Below are 15,326 nucleotides of genomic sequence, written 5' to 3' on the forward strand. Positions count from 1 at the left end.
TTCTTTTGCCGCAGCATCTGTTGACGTATGGATTTGTACCTATGGGATTTGTGTGTACGAGTACCAACGAATTGGAGGATGAGCTCATCAGAGCGTGGCTTTCCAAGGCACCAGGACAGGAGTCAATACTATCAGGATGACCAACTTTGTGGCTTCCGTGCCTTGTGAAGCCATCCATGGACAGCCAGCTGCACACATGCAACCCCAACATGCCATGGATGCCCTATCACTCTGTGCCACATGCAGTAAGCAGCAGAAAGCTTCCATCTGTTCTGATCCAGGACTAGCGGAACTAATATCTGCGGGCTCTACAGATTCATGCAGCAGCGTACCTTAGGTATTGTGTATATGCTCTCACTTGGACAAAACATCATTGAATTGGTGACATATCACTCCAAACAAAACTTACCTTAGGTACCTTAGGTACCTATGTAAGGTGCAGTACCTGTAGTGCTTAGTACGACCAAAAGCCCTCTACGGCCGTGATATTACTCTCCATCAGAAAAACGAGCATCTGGCGTCACTCGGCATATATATCTGCCTTGATAGTTCTGCAACTATAATCAACATTACTGCCTACTGCTAAGTTGCTATACTAAGACTGTATTCACTTCCCATCAAATTCCCACATCGTGTAAGCACCTCTCACCTATCCCGCCTTACACGTCCGCTTCCGCTTCAGCCCATCAGCAATACGACTCCCGAGCAGCCGAGACGCGGACAGGCCAATTCAGCCGCTTCCCGCTTGCCGCGCTGACACCGTCTTGTTTACAGTGAGATCTCAGCCTCTCAAAGCACTACTATCTACTTCGGCTCATCTTTTCTTCTGGAGACGGCCGAGGAGATGAGATGCAGAAAGATGATACCCTCGGAGATTACATCCATGAAACACAGAAGAAGGGAATTAAAACCATGCCCATTTTGCGCATAGCGGTCCAACTAACCCTCTAATTACATGCAAGTTGAAATACGAAAATGCTACTCTACCTTACACTTTTACCTGTCCGGAAGCAACCAACAAAGGGGATTTTTGATATGCAAACCAAATAGATGGGCTTGTCAAATTTTGATACCACTACCGAGGTTTATTTCGTTTTTTTTTCGTTACAATTCTCCTCGTGATTATGCATATAATCTTGTGTCCTGGTGATAAAGCCCAGCACGATATATCGATTTGGATTCCGGCTACATATGCTCCAACCACCCGCAACAAGGAAAAGAATTCATCTTCTAGAAAGGCAGTGTAAAGATAAAGAGTAATAGAAGTGGAATGAAAAAAAAAAAAAAAAAAAAGTCATCTGCCTTCACTACCTATAGTTACCTACGATAAACAGGTGTACTGTGCCCTTCTCTCCCCAAACGCCAGAATCCTGCCAACAGGCCCTTTCAAAGCCATTCCTCCAGAAAAAAAAGAAACCTTCACAACTGAAGAAAAATCCACAGACACGTCAGGCACAAAAGACCCTTTGTGTACAGCATCGATGCATCTATTCAAAGCATGTGAAGCCTGGTGACAGCGTCTCCCCCGTCCCTGTATTGTTTTACTGCGGGGCGCCTGATATCATCGAAAGAAAAGAACGAGGCAAAAGAAGAAGAAATGTTCATCACCGCGCCATCAAAGGACCAAGGAAAAGGAACGGGGCGCCCTTTGGGCAGCTGGCCTGGGAGGCTTTGGCCGCTAACCAAGCTGCACCGGCTCAGTCTTCTCGCACGTAAACAGGTTGATGTGGTGGTCGCCTCGTGCTGCGCATCCGAGGATGGGGCGGTGCGGGTGGAATGCCGTCGCTGAGATGGGAGTCCCTCGGGTCTGCTGCAGGAAGCTGGAGTAGGGCTCGAGTCGAGAAAGCTCGGTGCCATGGCTCAGGTTGAACACTTTGACGGTATGCGCAGAAGTTCCCCTGTAGAGGACAAGCATGTTAGCCAAGATACACTGTTTACCCTGAGTGGCCAGGGGACGTCAGATAAAACTTACACTGAGAATACCGGCAGATGCTCGTGCACGCTTGCCGTCCGGAGAGTGTCCCGCGTCGTCTGGAAAGAGTGCAATGCCTTGTCCATGCGAATGTCCCACACCTTAATCTTGCCATTGCGGCTGGCGCTGACCAGCTCCCGCTTTCCTCCGCGCTGCATGTGCACCGTCTTGATCCATTGGCGGTCCGTCTCATCCTTCCACTTGCGCACCATGGACTCCTGCGGCTTCAGCCTCGTATCAAAGACGCGGACGGCGCCGTCTCCAAATCCAGCCACAAAGATGTTGCCCGTCATCTGGTCCGAGGTGAGAGACGTGACACACGAGCCAGATCGGGCTGGAATGTCCATGATGCAAGTCTCGTGCCCGGCAAACCACACCCGGATGACCCGCACATCGCCGGCGACGAGGACGCGCCCCGTCGCCTGCTGCCAGTCAAACACCATTCCCGAGTTGACGTTGCTGGGAACCATGTGCGTGAGAGCCCGCCAGGACGTTGCCAGCTCAATCTTTTCCTCCGAGTCGTAGTTGCGATACACGCGGATTACGCCGTCGGATGACCCAGTCATCAGAATGGCCTGGTCGTCCTCGTTGATGAACTTCATGTCGCTGATCTTGGAGCCCTCTGGGTTGCCGTTGGAGAACCTGTTGAGGCGTCCCTGCTTCTTCCAGTCCCAGACGTAGACCGTGTTGGCATCGTCTGCCACCGCCAAGTGGTCCTCAAACTGGTGGAATGTCAGCTTGGCAGGCTGCGCGCCGTTGTTGATAATGCCCAGCTGGTTGTTCCATCTGTGGGTGCCCGCAATATGCTTGAGCGGCTGCGTTTCCCTCATGATGTTTTCGTTCCTGGCCCTGCGCCACAGCCTCTCATTGTAGTCGGTGCTGCCGGGCTCATCCGCCTCCGTATTCTTCATTTGAGGTTCACGGAAGTACTCAATCGACCACTCGAGGAACTTGCTCGTGAGCGGTAGGGTCGGCTCCTTGGTCAGGTCGCGCTCTTCAAACGTGCCAGAGACCGGCTCTCGCGCAGTGTGGTACGTCGCTGAAGGGCCGGAGTAGTCGTTCTGTTCAGGGGGGGCAGCCATTCGATCGGGCGACACTTTGGCCGAGGGTGACTTTGGTGGGGCTTGGCCGTTGGGAGTGGTAGGCCTCGATTTATCTTCAGTGGTGATGAAGGACTGGAAGAGGAGGCTGGCCGTTCGTCGAAGCAGGCCGGGAGACTGCAATGGCTGGGGGCTGAGGGTGCCGTTGGTCCTCTGTCCCAAGCTGGCAGTACTCCTGCTGCGCGTCGCTCTGTTCGCCCTTCTCTGGACCTCTGCCATCACGGCGTGGGCCGCCTCGCCGAGTGTCGAGTTGATCAAAGCGTTGTGGACGTAATCAATGACAATGGTAGCTTCTCTCTGCACCTCTGGATGAGGGTCGACGCTCAGAATCAAGGCGTGCTTCCAAAACGCCATGTAAACGGTGTTGTGGGAAAGCCCGTGGGCGGTCGGCTTGATGGTTCCGTCCCGCTGCCGGTTGTCCGGCCTGGCGTAGTGCAGGCCCATCTTGTGGTCTTGTCCGTCATCCGGAGGAGGGAACACCAGGTACTCCTTCTCCTCGAGAAGCTGCTCGTAAGCTGCGACGAGGAACTTGCTCTCGAAGCGAACGATGAAATGGGACAAGAAAACCAGAAACTCCTTGCGCACAATGGGGCTGCCATCGTTGCCCATGTCGAGGATCGTCCAGGCGATGGACTCCTCAATCCGCGCAACCTCCTCCGTCAGGTCGGGGATCCCGAGGAAAGTGGTGAGCGCGTGGATCATGGCTGCTCGTACCTCGCAGCACGGATCCTTGGTGAGGAACGCCAGCTTGGCATATGCGTTCTCTCGGATGCCACGCCACTTGGCCTCGGGCAAATCTTGCCACAGCTGGCTGATGCAGAGACAAGCCCACTGGCGCAGGAGGGGGTTGTTCTCGTTCTGCAGGTGAGTCAGGCAGTAGCTCATGATCTCCGTCTGGTTGCAGACCATCTGGCCGTTTCGGTAGCCCTTGCACAGCATGGCGAGGATGAAGGCGCACATGGCCTTGTGCTCATCGCCGTTGACGACGGGCAGCGCCTCGGATGGCTTCAAGATCTGCGCGAAATAGCTGTACCCACTGTCCTTGATCAGGTCTTGCTGGCATGAGATATCTACGGCGATGAGCCTCGCCCAGATGAAGACCATGACGGGCTTGAGTTCGGTGGCCGCGGACTGCAGCAGCTTGAGGACGTACGGGAAGATGCCAATGCTGAGAGCCAGCTGCACCGACCATGGACCCAAGTCGAGGAACCTACCCAACAATATCAAGGCCCGTACCCTATGCTGCTGGCTCAACAGAACCTGAAGGACGACCGGCAGTTGATCAGGCGGCTTCTGGGCCATGGCATCGCCTCTAGTGAGATAGACGTCAAAAGCAGTCAGCTGCTCGGTGAAGAAGGATGAGTTCTGGTATTCGTAGTCGATACCCTCGTTCTCTTTTCGCTCCAGCATGGGCAGCTGTGCCAGAGCCATGTCGACGGCCAAGTCCCACGTTGCCCACAACGGGTGCTGGTGGGTATCCGGCAGGGCAGGGTATGACTGAGGATGACACCCGTACACCATCATGATCCTCTGCGCCAGGAGAAAGTTCCGGAACAAGGCCGCCACCATGAGGTCCTGGCGAAAGAACTTCCGGAACAGGTCTCGAGGCAGTGTGGTCCACGCAATGCTGTCGGTGATGGCCGTGAAGATCCAGTTCAGCTCGCCGAGAGGCGTCCGCCTTTCCTGCAGACGTCCAGGGAGCTTCTTGGCTCGCTCAGGCGTGATGTTCGTCTTGAGAGGATTCTGCAAAACGAAGAACCAGAGGGCCATTTCGATCGGGGTCGTGAGGCACGACGTGAAAAGATCGGCGGGCAGCAGGGGGTTGGTGGGGAGATTCTCCTTGACTGCACACGCAGCCAGATGGATGTATGGTCTGTAGTTGGTTTTGACATAATGGGGGTCGCGCAAAGCGGCTTCCTCTTCCTCCTCCTCGTGCTTGTCAACGAACCGATGGTAGTTGTTGAGGATGTTGCCGGCTTCTGAACAGTCCCAGACGAAGATGGTGGGCGCCTGCAGCCACTGCTGCAGATCGTACAACGATACTGGGATATACTGAGTGTAGGTCTTGTTAAATACCCAAATCTCCCCCGACGCCGTCGGTTTCGGCACACCGTGGCCATTGTAATGCAGCAACACACGCTCATCCTTGGCGTTGCGTCGCAGGGAAATGCAAAACTTTTTCGTCTCTTCGACCGATGGATCCAAGTATTGCTTGTAACGCGCTCGAATCGCAAGAGTCTCGTACTGGGCCTGGAGGGACTTTCCGATGTTCTCGAGAGCCTTTTGGATCGGAGGGATGGTCGGGTCGGTCCATGCCTCTAGCTTCGCGCCCGGGTTGGTCTTGAGCTGGTCGGGGGGCTCGACTCCTATATTTAAACACACTGCGAGAGCCGCCGAAACCGTCTTCAACCTGTCTCTCTGACGCCAATCCTGAAGCTCGTACTGCACCGCCTTGGGCTTGGCCGTTGTTTCGTGCCGCTTGTCTGTGAAATACATGTACCAATTCTGAGGTCCGAGTTAGCAAGGTATCCCGGGGAGGGCATAAACAGGCCTAGTGATGACGGAAGGGCGCATAGCGTTGCCGCTGTGGGAGAGAGGCGTTGGAGCCATTCTGGGAAACCTGGGCTTGGGTAGGAGGAGAAGCAACAGACAACGTACATTCGCAAGCTGAGAAATGATATGCTCCGACTGATAATGATCTTCAAAGCCATGCCTGGCGCCCCATTCGCGGATCTCGTCCTCTTCGTGGTCCGACTCCTCGACCTGCCGCGGTGCGTACTCGCTCTTGGAGCGCTGGAGCACCGGCTTCACTGGCCGGGCCGGTCGCTCGGGCTCGATGCTGTGGTCGTCCTTGGCATCGCCATTCTTGCGGCCGGGCGCGCTCGAGGGCCGCTTGTCGACGGGCTCGTTGGACTGGGAGTCGCGGTCGGAGCTGGCGGCGGACTGGACCTTGAACCTCGACGTCTCACCGCCGGTGCCGTTGGTGGTTGCGGCGGCGGCGGACGGGTGTGAGCCATTTGCACCAGATCGCTGCGTCATGTCGGCTGGATGGCCATGGGCCGCGGCTCGCAGGTCGTCTAGTCGCGCGGGCAGCGGGGAGGGCAGAGAGTGGTGATGGTCGTGGTGCGCGGGCGTGGCTCCTGCAAGGCTCGCAGCGCGTTGCTGTGGATGCCGAGGAGGCGAAGAGGGTGGTTGAGGTGAAGACATGACGGTTCGCGGTCCAAAAAGTGGAGGGCACTATCACTATCGCTCTGGGTGGTTCCTTAAATCGTCATACTGAAGCACCCCATGCTACTGTAGGTAAGCTAAAGGTACTGCTCTGCTCAGCGGCGCGTGTGGAATCCAAACGAAGAAGCTGCCATTCGTCGGCCCGGAATCGATGCCCGCGGGTGACGATGGCAGAGGTGAAGTGATGGAAAGGCGTGGGTTGAGACGGGAGAGGAAAGGCAGCGGTGACTCTAGGGCAGCACATGCACCTCAGCTTTTGGCTTCGGCGAGGCCAGCCAGCCAGCGCATACCTTGGGGTAGATGGCTTATTACTACATATAGCAGTCTACTAGGCAGGTCTTGACAACCACATAGCACCCGTTGAGTTGAGAGATGCTCACTGGCCATTGCGTGGTCGTACAGCCCACAGCCTGCATATGTGCCTCTTCGGGCTGCCACTACAGTACACGCGAGTAGAGTGCAGGTCTTCGATCGGTATGATGCCGAGTAGCACGCATGCATGTGAGGTGCTCGACGTTTGCATTGCTACCCAAAGCCGCCCAGTCCTGTGTGGCTTACCGGCTCCCCCAGTGTTACCGCCTTTCTCCAGGTCGTCCAGCAAGGGCAAGACGAGCAGCAGCAGCTTGGAGAGGATCTATTACTATACTGACTTTGAGCTCCATGTCATTGGCGTTGTGTGGCTTGATCTAGTATACTCGTACCTACCTACCCGGTTGCTGTTTACCTACCTGGTGATGGGATGGCTTCTCGTCCATGTGCTCGCTAACGACATCATCCTTGGGATGCTATTCTTGCTGAAAACATAGCCCTCTTTTGGCTCTTGGTCAATGTTGAAAGCTGTGCAGCGTAAGTAACAGACGTGATCGAGAGACTCAAGCTCGTAGAGGTGCTGAATCATCCTACCTAATACACGATGATGTAGAGCAGGACGCTAAGAAGCTTAACCCGCGACAAGCCTTTTTTGCGCAGGTCAATCACCGGGAAGCACCTATAAGACGCAGCTTCATGGCTACCTTGCGTCTTCATCTGCCGCAGCTCTACAGAGTGACGAGTCCGTTCTTGTCAGAATCAGCCCGGCCCCTTGACCTCACAGATTCAGATGAGCAGCCTCCCAAATGATGTCGCTATCGAGCACGTGATGCTGCGTCTCGAGATGTCCTCGGGCCTTCGTACCGGCTTATCTGGCGTTGTTCCTCTGGGGTCTAGAATCCGATGGCGATGGCCTAGGCCGAGCTATTCTTGGGCATCCCCTGTAAGCTCAAAGCCTGGAAGCCTGGAAGTACTTGTACTGTGATTCTTTGCAGCTTCTCGAAAGGTATTTTGTGCACCATCCGGGAGAAGGCATGTGATGCGAATTGCCGAGCTGCCTTGTTGCCATAGGTATGTATCTTGGAATTACCCTATGCTGCAGGAGTCGACATGCGAGTTATAGTAATCAGCTGTTCGTCGACAAATCAGCTGTGTCCGAGTTTACCATTATCATTAGGCAATTGGTAGCCCGGGAAAGCATCAAAGCGGGATGCAACCTCAAAAGTCCATGAAGCATGGCGCCAAGGATGGAAGAGCACATGCAAGCAGCGCACAGTGCTGGAATGTTTCAATCCTTCAGAAAGCATCGCCGGGAGCCCGTTAGGGCTTAGCACCTGAAGGAGGAATCAAGATGAAGCGGTCTGTGCGCGTCCAGAATAGTATTCGAATATTGGACATTGGGCAAGAGGTCGCACCGGATGCCAGCCGAGACCTTGCAAAGGATCAGGCTTGCTGGTGAGAACTGCATGTTGGCGCTGTGTGCATTGTCCCTGGATAATGACCAGACGCTGCGAAAAGGAACGGACACTGCTCGGCTGGGATGGCCTCAGGTGTTGCCCGAGGACGAAGCAAAGCAACGCATCAAATCTCCCCCATTCCAGGCCTAGGGCAGAATGAAATGTGATCGACGAGGCTGCCCCTGCTGGTAGGCGGCTCACAAAGTATATATTGTGTGCGGCTGGAGCGAGCCGGGCTCAGCCAAGACTTTTCAGGTCTAATAATACTCTGCAGTGACAGTAGCACTGACAATAAGGGGAGGAAATGAGCCGGAGCTTCGAAGGTTGAGTGATGGAGGCCAACAGCGATCGATGATCAGCGCTGGAATTGCCGGGCGGCTACGGAGCGTGTTGCTGGTGCTCTCGTGATCTGTGTTTCTGTTAGGAGTACTACATACCGTACATGTAGTCGGTACTGTATGTATGTTCGATACAGACGACGATATTCCAACTCTCGGACACTGGTAATAACGCCTTGTTCGTGCAGCAGCTGTACATGTACTCTGTCGGGCGCCCAATTTAAAGTTGCCTCTCAACCGCATTTCCGCGTCCAGGCATGTGGACGGGGTCTGCCTCAACAAGCGACACGGAACATGCAGGCACGAGCACAATGAGGTCAGCAAGTGGGCTCGTGGACCTGAGCCTCCAGACGAAACGGCGAGCATTGGCTGGCAGACATCGGATTGTTCCTTGCGTCCTGCTGAGCCCTTCCCGTATCCGACACTCCCAATGCCTGTCGCTGCCCCTGGATTTATTACTTGGGCAGGCCAGCTCCACAATCATCGCCATCTCCGACCTGCAGAGCGCTACGCCTGAGGAACCTCGCTGCAGGCCCCGCGCCCAGGCACCCGGCCGCCAGTCCGGGCGCGGATTGCAGGTACCCCCCAGGTCTCTGCTGTTAGGAGCCCCTCCCCACAAAGCCACGGCAGTACAAGTACGTCAGTAGCCTACAGGAGCTTAGTGCACATTTGGTGAGCCTGCAGCCCCTAAAAATGTTCGCTCAGGGCAGCGCCGCCCGCTAATTGGCTGTGACAGGAGGCCGAAACGCAGCCCCCCAGCAGCAGAAACGAAGCAAGACGGCATTGCACGTTCTGTGACCCCCCGTTGAGTTGAACGAGCGAGCTTCGTTCACCATTTCAGTTCACAACTTCCATTCTTCTCTCCCTCTTTCGCCGGGCTGGACCGTCCTCACGCACCGTCTCTGAGCAATTGCGAGCTCGCGGGCCTTCAGCTGCGTCTGCGTCTGCATCTCCATTCCGCAGGTTCGCGAACGGCAGAGCAAACGACACCCCCCCCGAACTCGCATCTGGTGCTCCCCCAGCAGAGGTGGCCACTGAAATTTCGGCGATTCTCCCCCGGATATCTCCCACAGATGCTTGCCCAGCCATCTCGACACTCGAGCGTCGACCCCCTTCTTTTCATAGCAATTCTTCACAGTCACTCCTTGGGCCTTTGTTGAGCCGTCCGCGTCTTTGTGTGCGTGTGCGCGCCATCCTCTCGTTGCCGTTTTCCTTTGAAGCTCCTCGTCCTTCACCACGCTCGTTACCTTGACGCCCCGACCACCCCCATCGTCCATCGCCAGCCAGTGATTGTGATCCCGCCGCTCTTCACCTTCCGCCAGCCAGCGGTCCGCAGCCGACCATGGCGTTCCTCTTCAAGTCCAAGAAGCACCAGGACCGGACGGTAACCAGTCGCGACGGCAGCTCGGGATCTCAGGGGTCCATCCAGAACGCCCCCGGACGCGCGGTTGCCAAAGACGACAAGGCAGCTTTGCAGCGCGCGACGCCGACGGGCAGCCTGCATTCGATCGACAACGACGCCAGCACCTCCAGCCCAGACCAGGCCCATTCTCACGTCCGTCGCGCAGGCAGCGTGGATGCGCCGCCGACGAGCGATTTGCCTGTGAGTAGCCCCGAAGGCTGGAGCCACTCGATGTGGCTACGGGGACCGCGTTGTGTATATATGAGTGACAACTAACACGCATGAATTTCCAAACAGCTTCGAAATGCGCCCCCCGTGAGCAACACCAACGCCTCGCTCTATCCGTGGTCGCAGCGACGGTTGACGTACACTTCATCCCATCCGAGCCCGTTTCCCCGATATGGCGCTGCCGTCAACGCAGTCGCCTCCAAGGAAGGAGATGTGTACATGATGGGTGGCCTGATCAACAGCTCAACCGTAAAGGGCGATCTTTGGATGATTGAGGCTGGTGGTAGCTCCAACTGCTACCCTCTGGCGACGACCGCCGAGGGTCCGGGACCTAGAGTTGGCCACGCCAGTTTGCTGGTTGGCAACGCCTTCATTGTTTATGGTGGTGATACGAAAATTGACGACAACGACATCTTGGATGAGACACTATACCTACTTAATACTTGTGAGCCCTCCATTCCTCCCAGCAAAGCAAGCGCCTCAAGGATGTTAACCACGATTGCCTGCTCTAGCAACACGGCACTGGTCCCGCGCCCTACCCGCAGGCCCGCGTCCGTCGGGGCGATACGGCCATTCTCTCAACATCCTCGGCTCCAAGATCTACATCTTCGGTGGCCAGGTTGAAGGTTTCTTTATGAACGACCTCTCTGCGTTCGATCTCAACCAACTGCAGTCGCCAACGAACCGATGGGAGATTCTCCTCAAGGCAGAAGCGAGTCCCAAAATGCCCGCCGCCCGAACGAATCACTCCATGGTGACATTCAACGACAAGATGTACCTGTACGTTTAGCTCACTGGCCCTATACGACCCTTGTGATTTTCTAACCACTTGTTGTCACCTAGGTTTGGTGGTACGAACGGCTTCCAATGGTTCAATGACGTCTGGTGCTACGACCCTGCCGTCAACAAGTGGGCGCAGCTGGACTGCATCGGCTATATTCCTGCGCCTCGCGAGGGCCACGCTGCTGCTCTGGTGGACGATGTCATGTATATCTTCGGAGGTAGAACTGAGGAGGGTACGGATCTGGGCGATCTCGCCGCGTTCCGCATCACGCAGCGGAGGTGGTACACTTTCCAGAACATGGGCCCGTCCCCCTCCGCTCGGTCCGGCCACAGCATGACGACGGTTGGAAAGTCCATTGTGGTACTTGGCGGAGAACCTAGCACTGCTTCTTCGTCTACCAACGATCTTGGACTCCTCTATGTCTTGGATACGACTAAGATTCGGTATCCTAATGATGCTCCAGGAGGACCTCAGAGGATACCCCAGGCTCGGCGGCCCAGCGACGCAACGAATCCCAACAGACAGCCACCCATGCGCGATGTATCTAACGGCGGAGCCCCCCCTGACTCCGGGAATGCGATTGTCGGCGGCCCATCGAGCATCAACGGCCCTCCGGGTCGGAGAACTGCTTCGGGCGCCATGGATCCGAATGGCTCGCCAGGCCTTGCTGGAGGACCGGGCTCTCCTCCTCCCGCTGGCGCTCCACCAAGAGCACCTCACGGAGGCCCCCCAGGTCCCGGAAACAAGATGCAGATGTCCAGGGCTTCTACGGCGGCCAGCCCATCTGGCCCACCTCCGCAAGGTCCTACTCCCGCCAAGCCTGGTCCTGATCCGTCTGCCGTGGGACGGGTTCGAGGTGCGTCAGTCGATCGTGCGGCAGCGACGGGCTCGCCCCAGATGGGAATTGCCCCCTCACCAATCGCCCGCGAAACAATTCCCGAGGGCGAGGCGACCACGCCCACGCCTTCAGGCCCCATGTCTGCTGCGGGCGGCCCCGTCAACGACCGACGAGCCCCGACTACGCCCACTCAAGCGTCAAGAACAGGATCAAGACAGAGCTCCGTGGGTGGCGAGCCTCCCAGGGGCAAGCCTCGACCTGGCAACCCAGGTTCGATTGATAGCGTGGTAGAAGCAACTCAGAGAGCAACACCTGACGCGGCGCAAAGAGGCCCTCCAGACGCGATGCAGAGAGCGGCCCCTGAGGCGATGCAAAAAGCCGCGCCAAACCGACCAGCATCGCCCCCGCATGCAGCACCCAAGCCCATGAGCGCCTCACTGAACCGGCGCTCGTCTGGCCGGAACTCACAAACCGTGGCTCTCCTCAAGGAGCTTGATTCTGCCCGTAATCGGAATGCGTGGTATGCTTCAGAGCTCGAGCTGGCCAGGAAAGCGGGCTACGTTCCCAGCCCCTCCATGGGACCAGCACTCGATGGAAAGGCTGTTGAGTCCTTCGATGACGAGGACCGACCCTTGATCGAGGCCCTTTTGGCTATGCGGACAGAGTTGGCAAACGTGCAGAACGCTGTGGACAAGCAAGCCATCGTTGCTGCCAAGCAGATTGCAGAAGCGGAAAGGCAGCGAGACGTCGCCATTCAAGAAGCAGTCTACGCCAAAGCCAAGCTGGCTGCTCAGAGCGGTGGCAGTGCAGCCAGCACGCCTCAGCCTGATGGCGAGCGAGACGAGTTTGGTGCCCGGTCAGCCGAGCTGAGCAAGAAGCTGGCATCTGCCCTCAACCACCAAAGGAGTCTCCAGACGCAGCTGGAGTCAGCAAAATCCGAGCTCGATGCCGAGAGGAGAGCTCGCAAGCTTGCTGACGACACGACAGCGGCCACCCAGAAGCGCATGATCGATCTGGAGGCGTACAAGCAGCAAACCTCCGGAGAAGTGGAGCGTCTCAAGGCAGAGCTTCACTTTGCGCAGCGTGAAGCCCGGGAGCAGGCAATGGCCAGCACCGAGGCGGTGGCTGCCCTGGAACTGCTCAAGGTCGAAAAGGAGGCTCTTTCAAGAAAGCTTGACGAAGTTGCCGACTCATCGAATGATCGGGAGGAGACGTTTGAGTCTCTCAGGGCCGCCATTGTAGCGTCGCAGGATGCAAGCGCCCATCTTGAGACCAAGCTTGAGGAGGAGAGAGCCCAGAGAGAAAAGGTCGAAGGCAAGTTGAACAAGCTCAAGGCTGAGCATGAGGCGCGCACGGCAGAACTTGTTGCTGTGAGTCAGCGCCTGCGAGATGCCGAAGAGCTTGCCGAGAAGCACGCGAACGAAGCACGAACCCATCGGGAAGCAGTTCTGTCTGGGCTCCAGAAGCTCGCTTCGAAAGACGAGTCGGTCACGCACAACGCAGATGCCGAGCGCGCAGTTGCACTCCAGAACCAGCTCGCTGCTGCGAACGCTTTGGTCAAGAAGTACCAGCAGGAAGCGGATATTGCTGCCGATAGATTGCGTAGCGCGGAAGAGCGCATCGCTGGGCTTGAGCAGTACCAGGAGCAGTCCAGCCGCGAGGGTGTTGGCATTCGACGACAGCTCCAGTCCGCTCTGCGGGAGAACCAGAGCCTCCAGGCCGCTAACTCTGACCTCAAGAACCAGTTGGCCGCCCAGCAGCTGGAAACGAACGCCATGACGGTACAGCACAACGCACTCAGGGACATTCTCGTCGAGCGAGGCATCAGCCCCACTGGTGCTGTCCGATCGCGCGGCTTCCAGAGCCCACGAACAAATTCACCAGCAGAGCAGAGCCGCCTGCGCGAGCTCGAGGCTCAGTTGGCTAGCATCAACGCCGCTCATGAAGAGGCTAAGCAGACGTTCGCCATCCAAGCCCAAGACTCTGAAACCGCGTATCGCGAGAAGCTCTCTCAGCTGGAGAGCGATTACCAGTCAGCTGTGCATTATGTCAAGGGAACGGAGAAGATGCTGAAGCAGCTCCAGGAGCAGCTGGCTCGCTACAAGACGGAGAATGGCCGCTTGAAGGCGGATGTTGTGGAGCTTGAGGATAGACTCAAGGCCGGCCCGGGCGAGCCTGGTTCGGCAGGGTGGGGCAAGGAACGTGCTGACCTGCAGACCAAGATATCGGACCTCGAAGTCGAGTTCCGTGACTCCGCCGCCCGGCTAGAAAAGAACCTTGAAAACCTAAAAGCCGAGCTGGCAGAGAGCCAGCGGCAACGGGACGAGGCCAACAAGTCCCTAGCCACACAGCGCAAGGAGCTGGAACAGCTCCAGACGGAGAATGCCCTCCTCGAGCAGCGCGCCTCTGATGCCGAACAGAAGGTCTCTCTGCTGCTAGACCAGGTCGAGCACTCTGTCGATACCTACCGTCGCCGCAGCCGGAATGTCGTCAGCATAAACGCTGAAGGGCTGGCGGCCGCAAATGGCTTGGGCCTCAGCGGCCTCAGCAGTCTCTTGGGCCACCACCGCCACGAAAGCTCCGAAGGCGAGAGCATCTACGGGGATAACGCAGGGAACAGAAACAGCGCTGCGCTTGACAACCTCGCCAGCGAGCTCGAGACTCTCCGGAACCACTGGGAGACGACCAACAAGAATTACCGCCTGAGCACCAACTTCGATTTCGACTCCGCAAACGCCCCCAAGAGAGAGGATGATACCCCTACCGGCATGGGCATGAGCGGCAGCATTGCGGAATGGAGGAAGCGACTTGATTCGGACAACCACTCTGACGTGGACCAGCCCAAGCAAGGCTAATGTTTTGGATACTGCCACGTTTGCATGACATCCCATACCCAGCCAGGCGCCTCTGCCACGCCCTTTAGGTCTTCATTGCGACGTTCCCACGCCATCTTCTGAAGGAGCTTTGGTCTTGATCCACCGCCCTTGATTATCCGAGGATGGTCGCTCAGGGTTCGCCGTTCGAAATGGCCGAACTTATAATATCACGTCACTGAGAAATGCCCCAATATCATTGTTGTTTACCAGTACACCTCGAACTGTTTGATTCCTCTTCTCTCTTTCCTACCGGTTTTAATTCGTTTTATTTTTTCGATTTACACGGCTCGTTTGAAGACGAGCCTTGGTTAAACCTGTCACGATGCGATACACATAACGGCCTGGTGCGTACGACGCATGCGCTTGCTCTCTACAAGGAGGGATGTGGATCTTTTGTTATTTCTGAAATGCGATATCGTTTATCTGTTCTTTTTTTTCTTCTCATTCAGTTGTCCATTCTATTTTCTTGCAACTTTTGTCTCGTGTCGTGCTCCTGTTGTGTGTGTTGGTTTTCTGCGTCACCCTTTGATGGAGAGGGGGATTGAACGCCCCCTTCCTTTGCCTTTGTATGTACAATAATTGGTGGAGGCATCAACAGCATGGTCTTTTCCACCCTGGCCTGCCTCACTTCTTCTTCGTCTCCTCTTTCTTTTTCCGAACAAGAATCATGCAAAAGGGGGGTGGAAGGGGGGTGTGCTTTTTCACACTTTGGACCAATTCGTCCCTTGAACCGTGTGATCTTTCTTTGCATGGTTTGGCTTAAACTCTTCTTTTAAACTATTTTACTAAATGAT

The 15,326-nt window shown here is 56.3% G+C and overlaps 2 protein-coding genes across 2 annotated transcripts; one reads left to right on the plus strand and one right to left on the minus strand.

Annotated features, from left to right (window-relative positions):
* Positions 1-1,678: 1,678 nt before the first annotated feature.
* Positions 1,679-6,111, minus strand: BBK36DRAFT_64994 (WD40 repeat-like protein; the record flags this gene model as incomplete). The annotated part of the gene is made up of 3 exons (XM_024898432.1): positions 1,679-1,898; positions 1,973-5,577; positions 5,731-6,111. The coding sequence occupies 3 exons, from the start codon at positions 6,109-6,111 to the stop codon at positions 1,679-1,681; spliced, it is 4,206 nt and encodes a 1,401-aa protein (XP_024751640.1).
* A 3,635-nt stretch (positions 6,112-9,746) lies between these two features.
* Positions 9,747-14,511, plus strand: BBK36DRAFT_1139811 (hypothetical protein; the record flags this gene model as incomplete). The annotated part of the gene is made up of 4 exons (XM_024893337.1): positions 9,747-10,007; positions 10,104-10,479; positions 10,547-10,814; positions 10,878-14,511. 4 exons carry the CDS (start codon positions 9,747-9,749, stop codon positions 14,509-14,511), a joined length of 4,539 nt encoding a protein of 1,512 aa, XP_024751641.1.
* Positions 14,512-15,326: the final 815 nt, after the last annotated feature.

Source organism: Trichoderma citrinoviride, assembly GCF_003025115.1.
Source record: "Trichoderma citrinoviride strain TUCIM 6016 unplaced genomic scaffold BBK36scaffold_4, whole genome shotgun sequence".
In the NCBI taxonomy this organism is placed as follows: domain Eukaryota; kingdom Fungi; phylum Ascomycota; class Sordariomycetes; order Hypocreales; family Hypocreaceae; genus Trichoderma; species Trichoderma citrinoviride.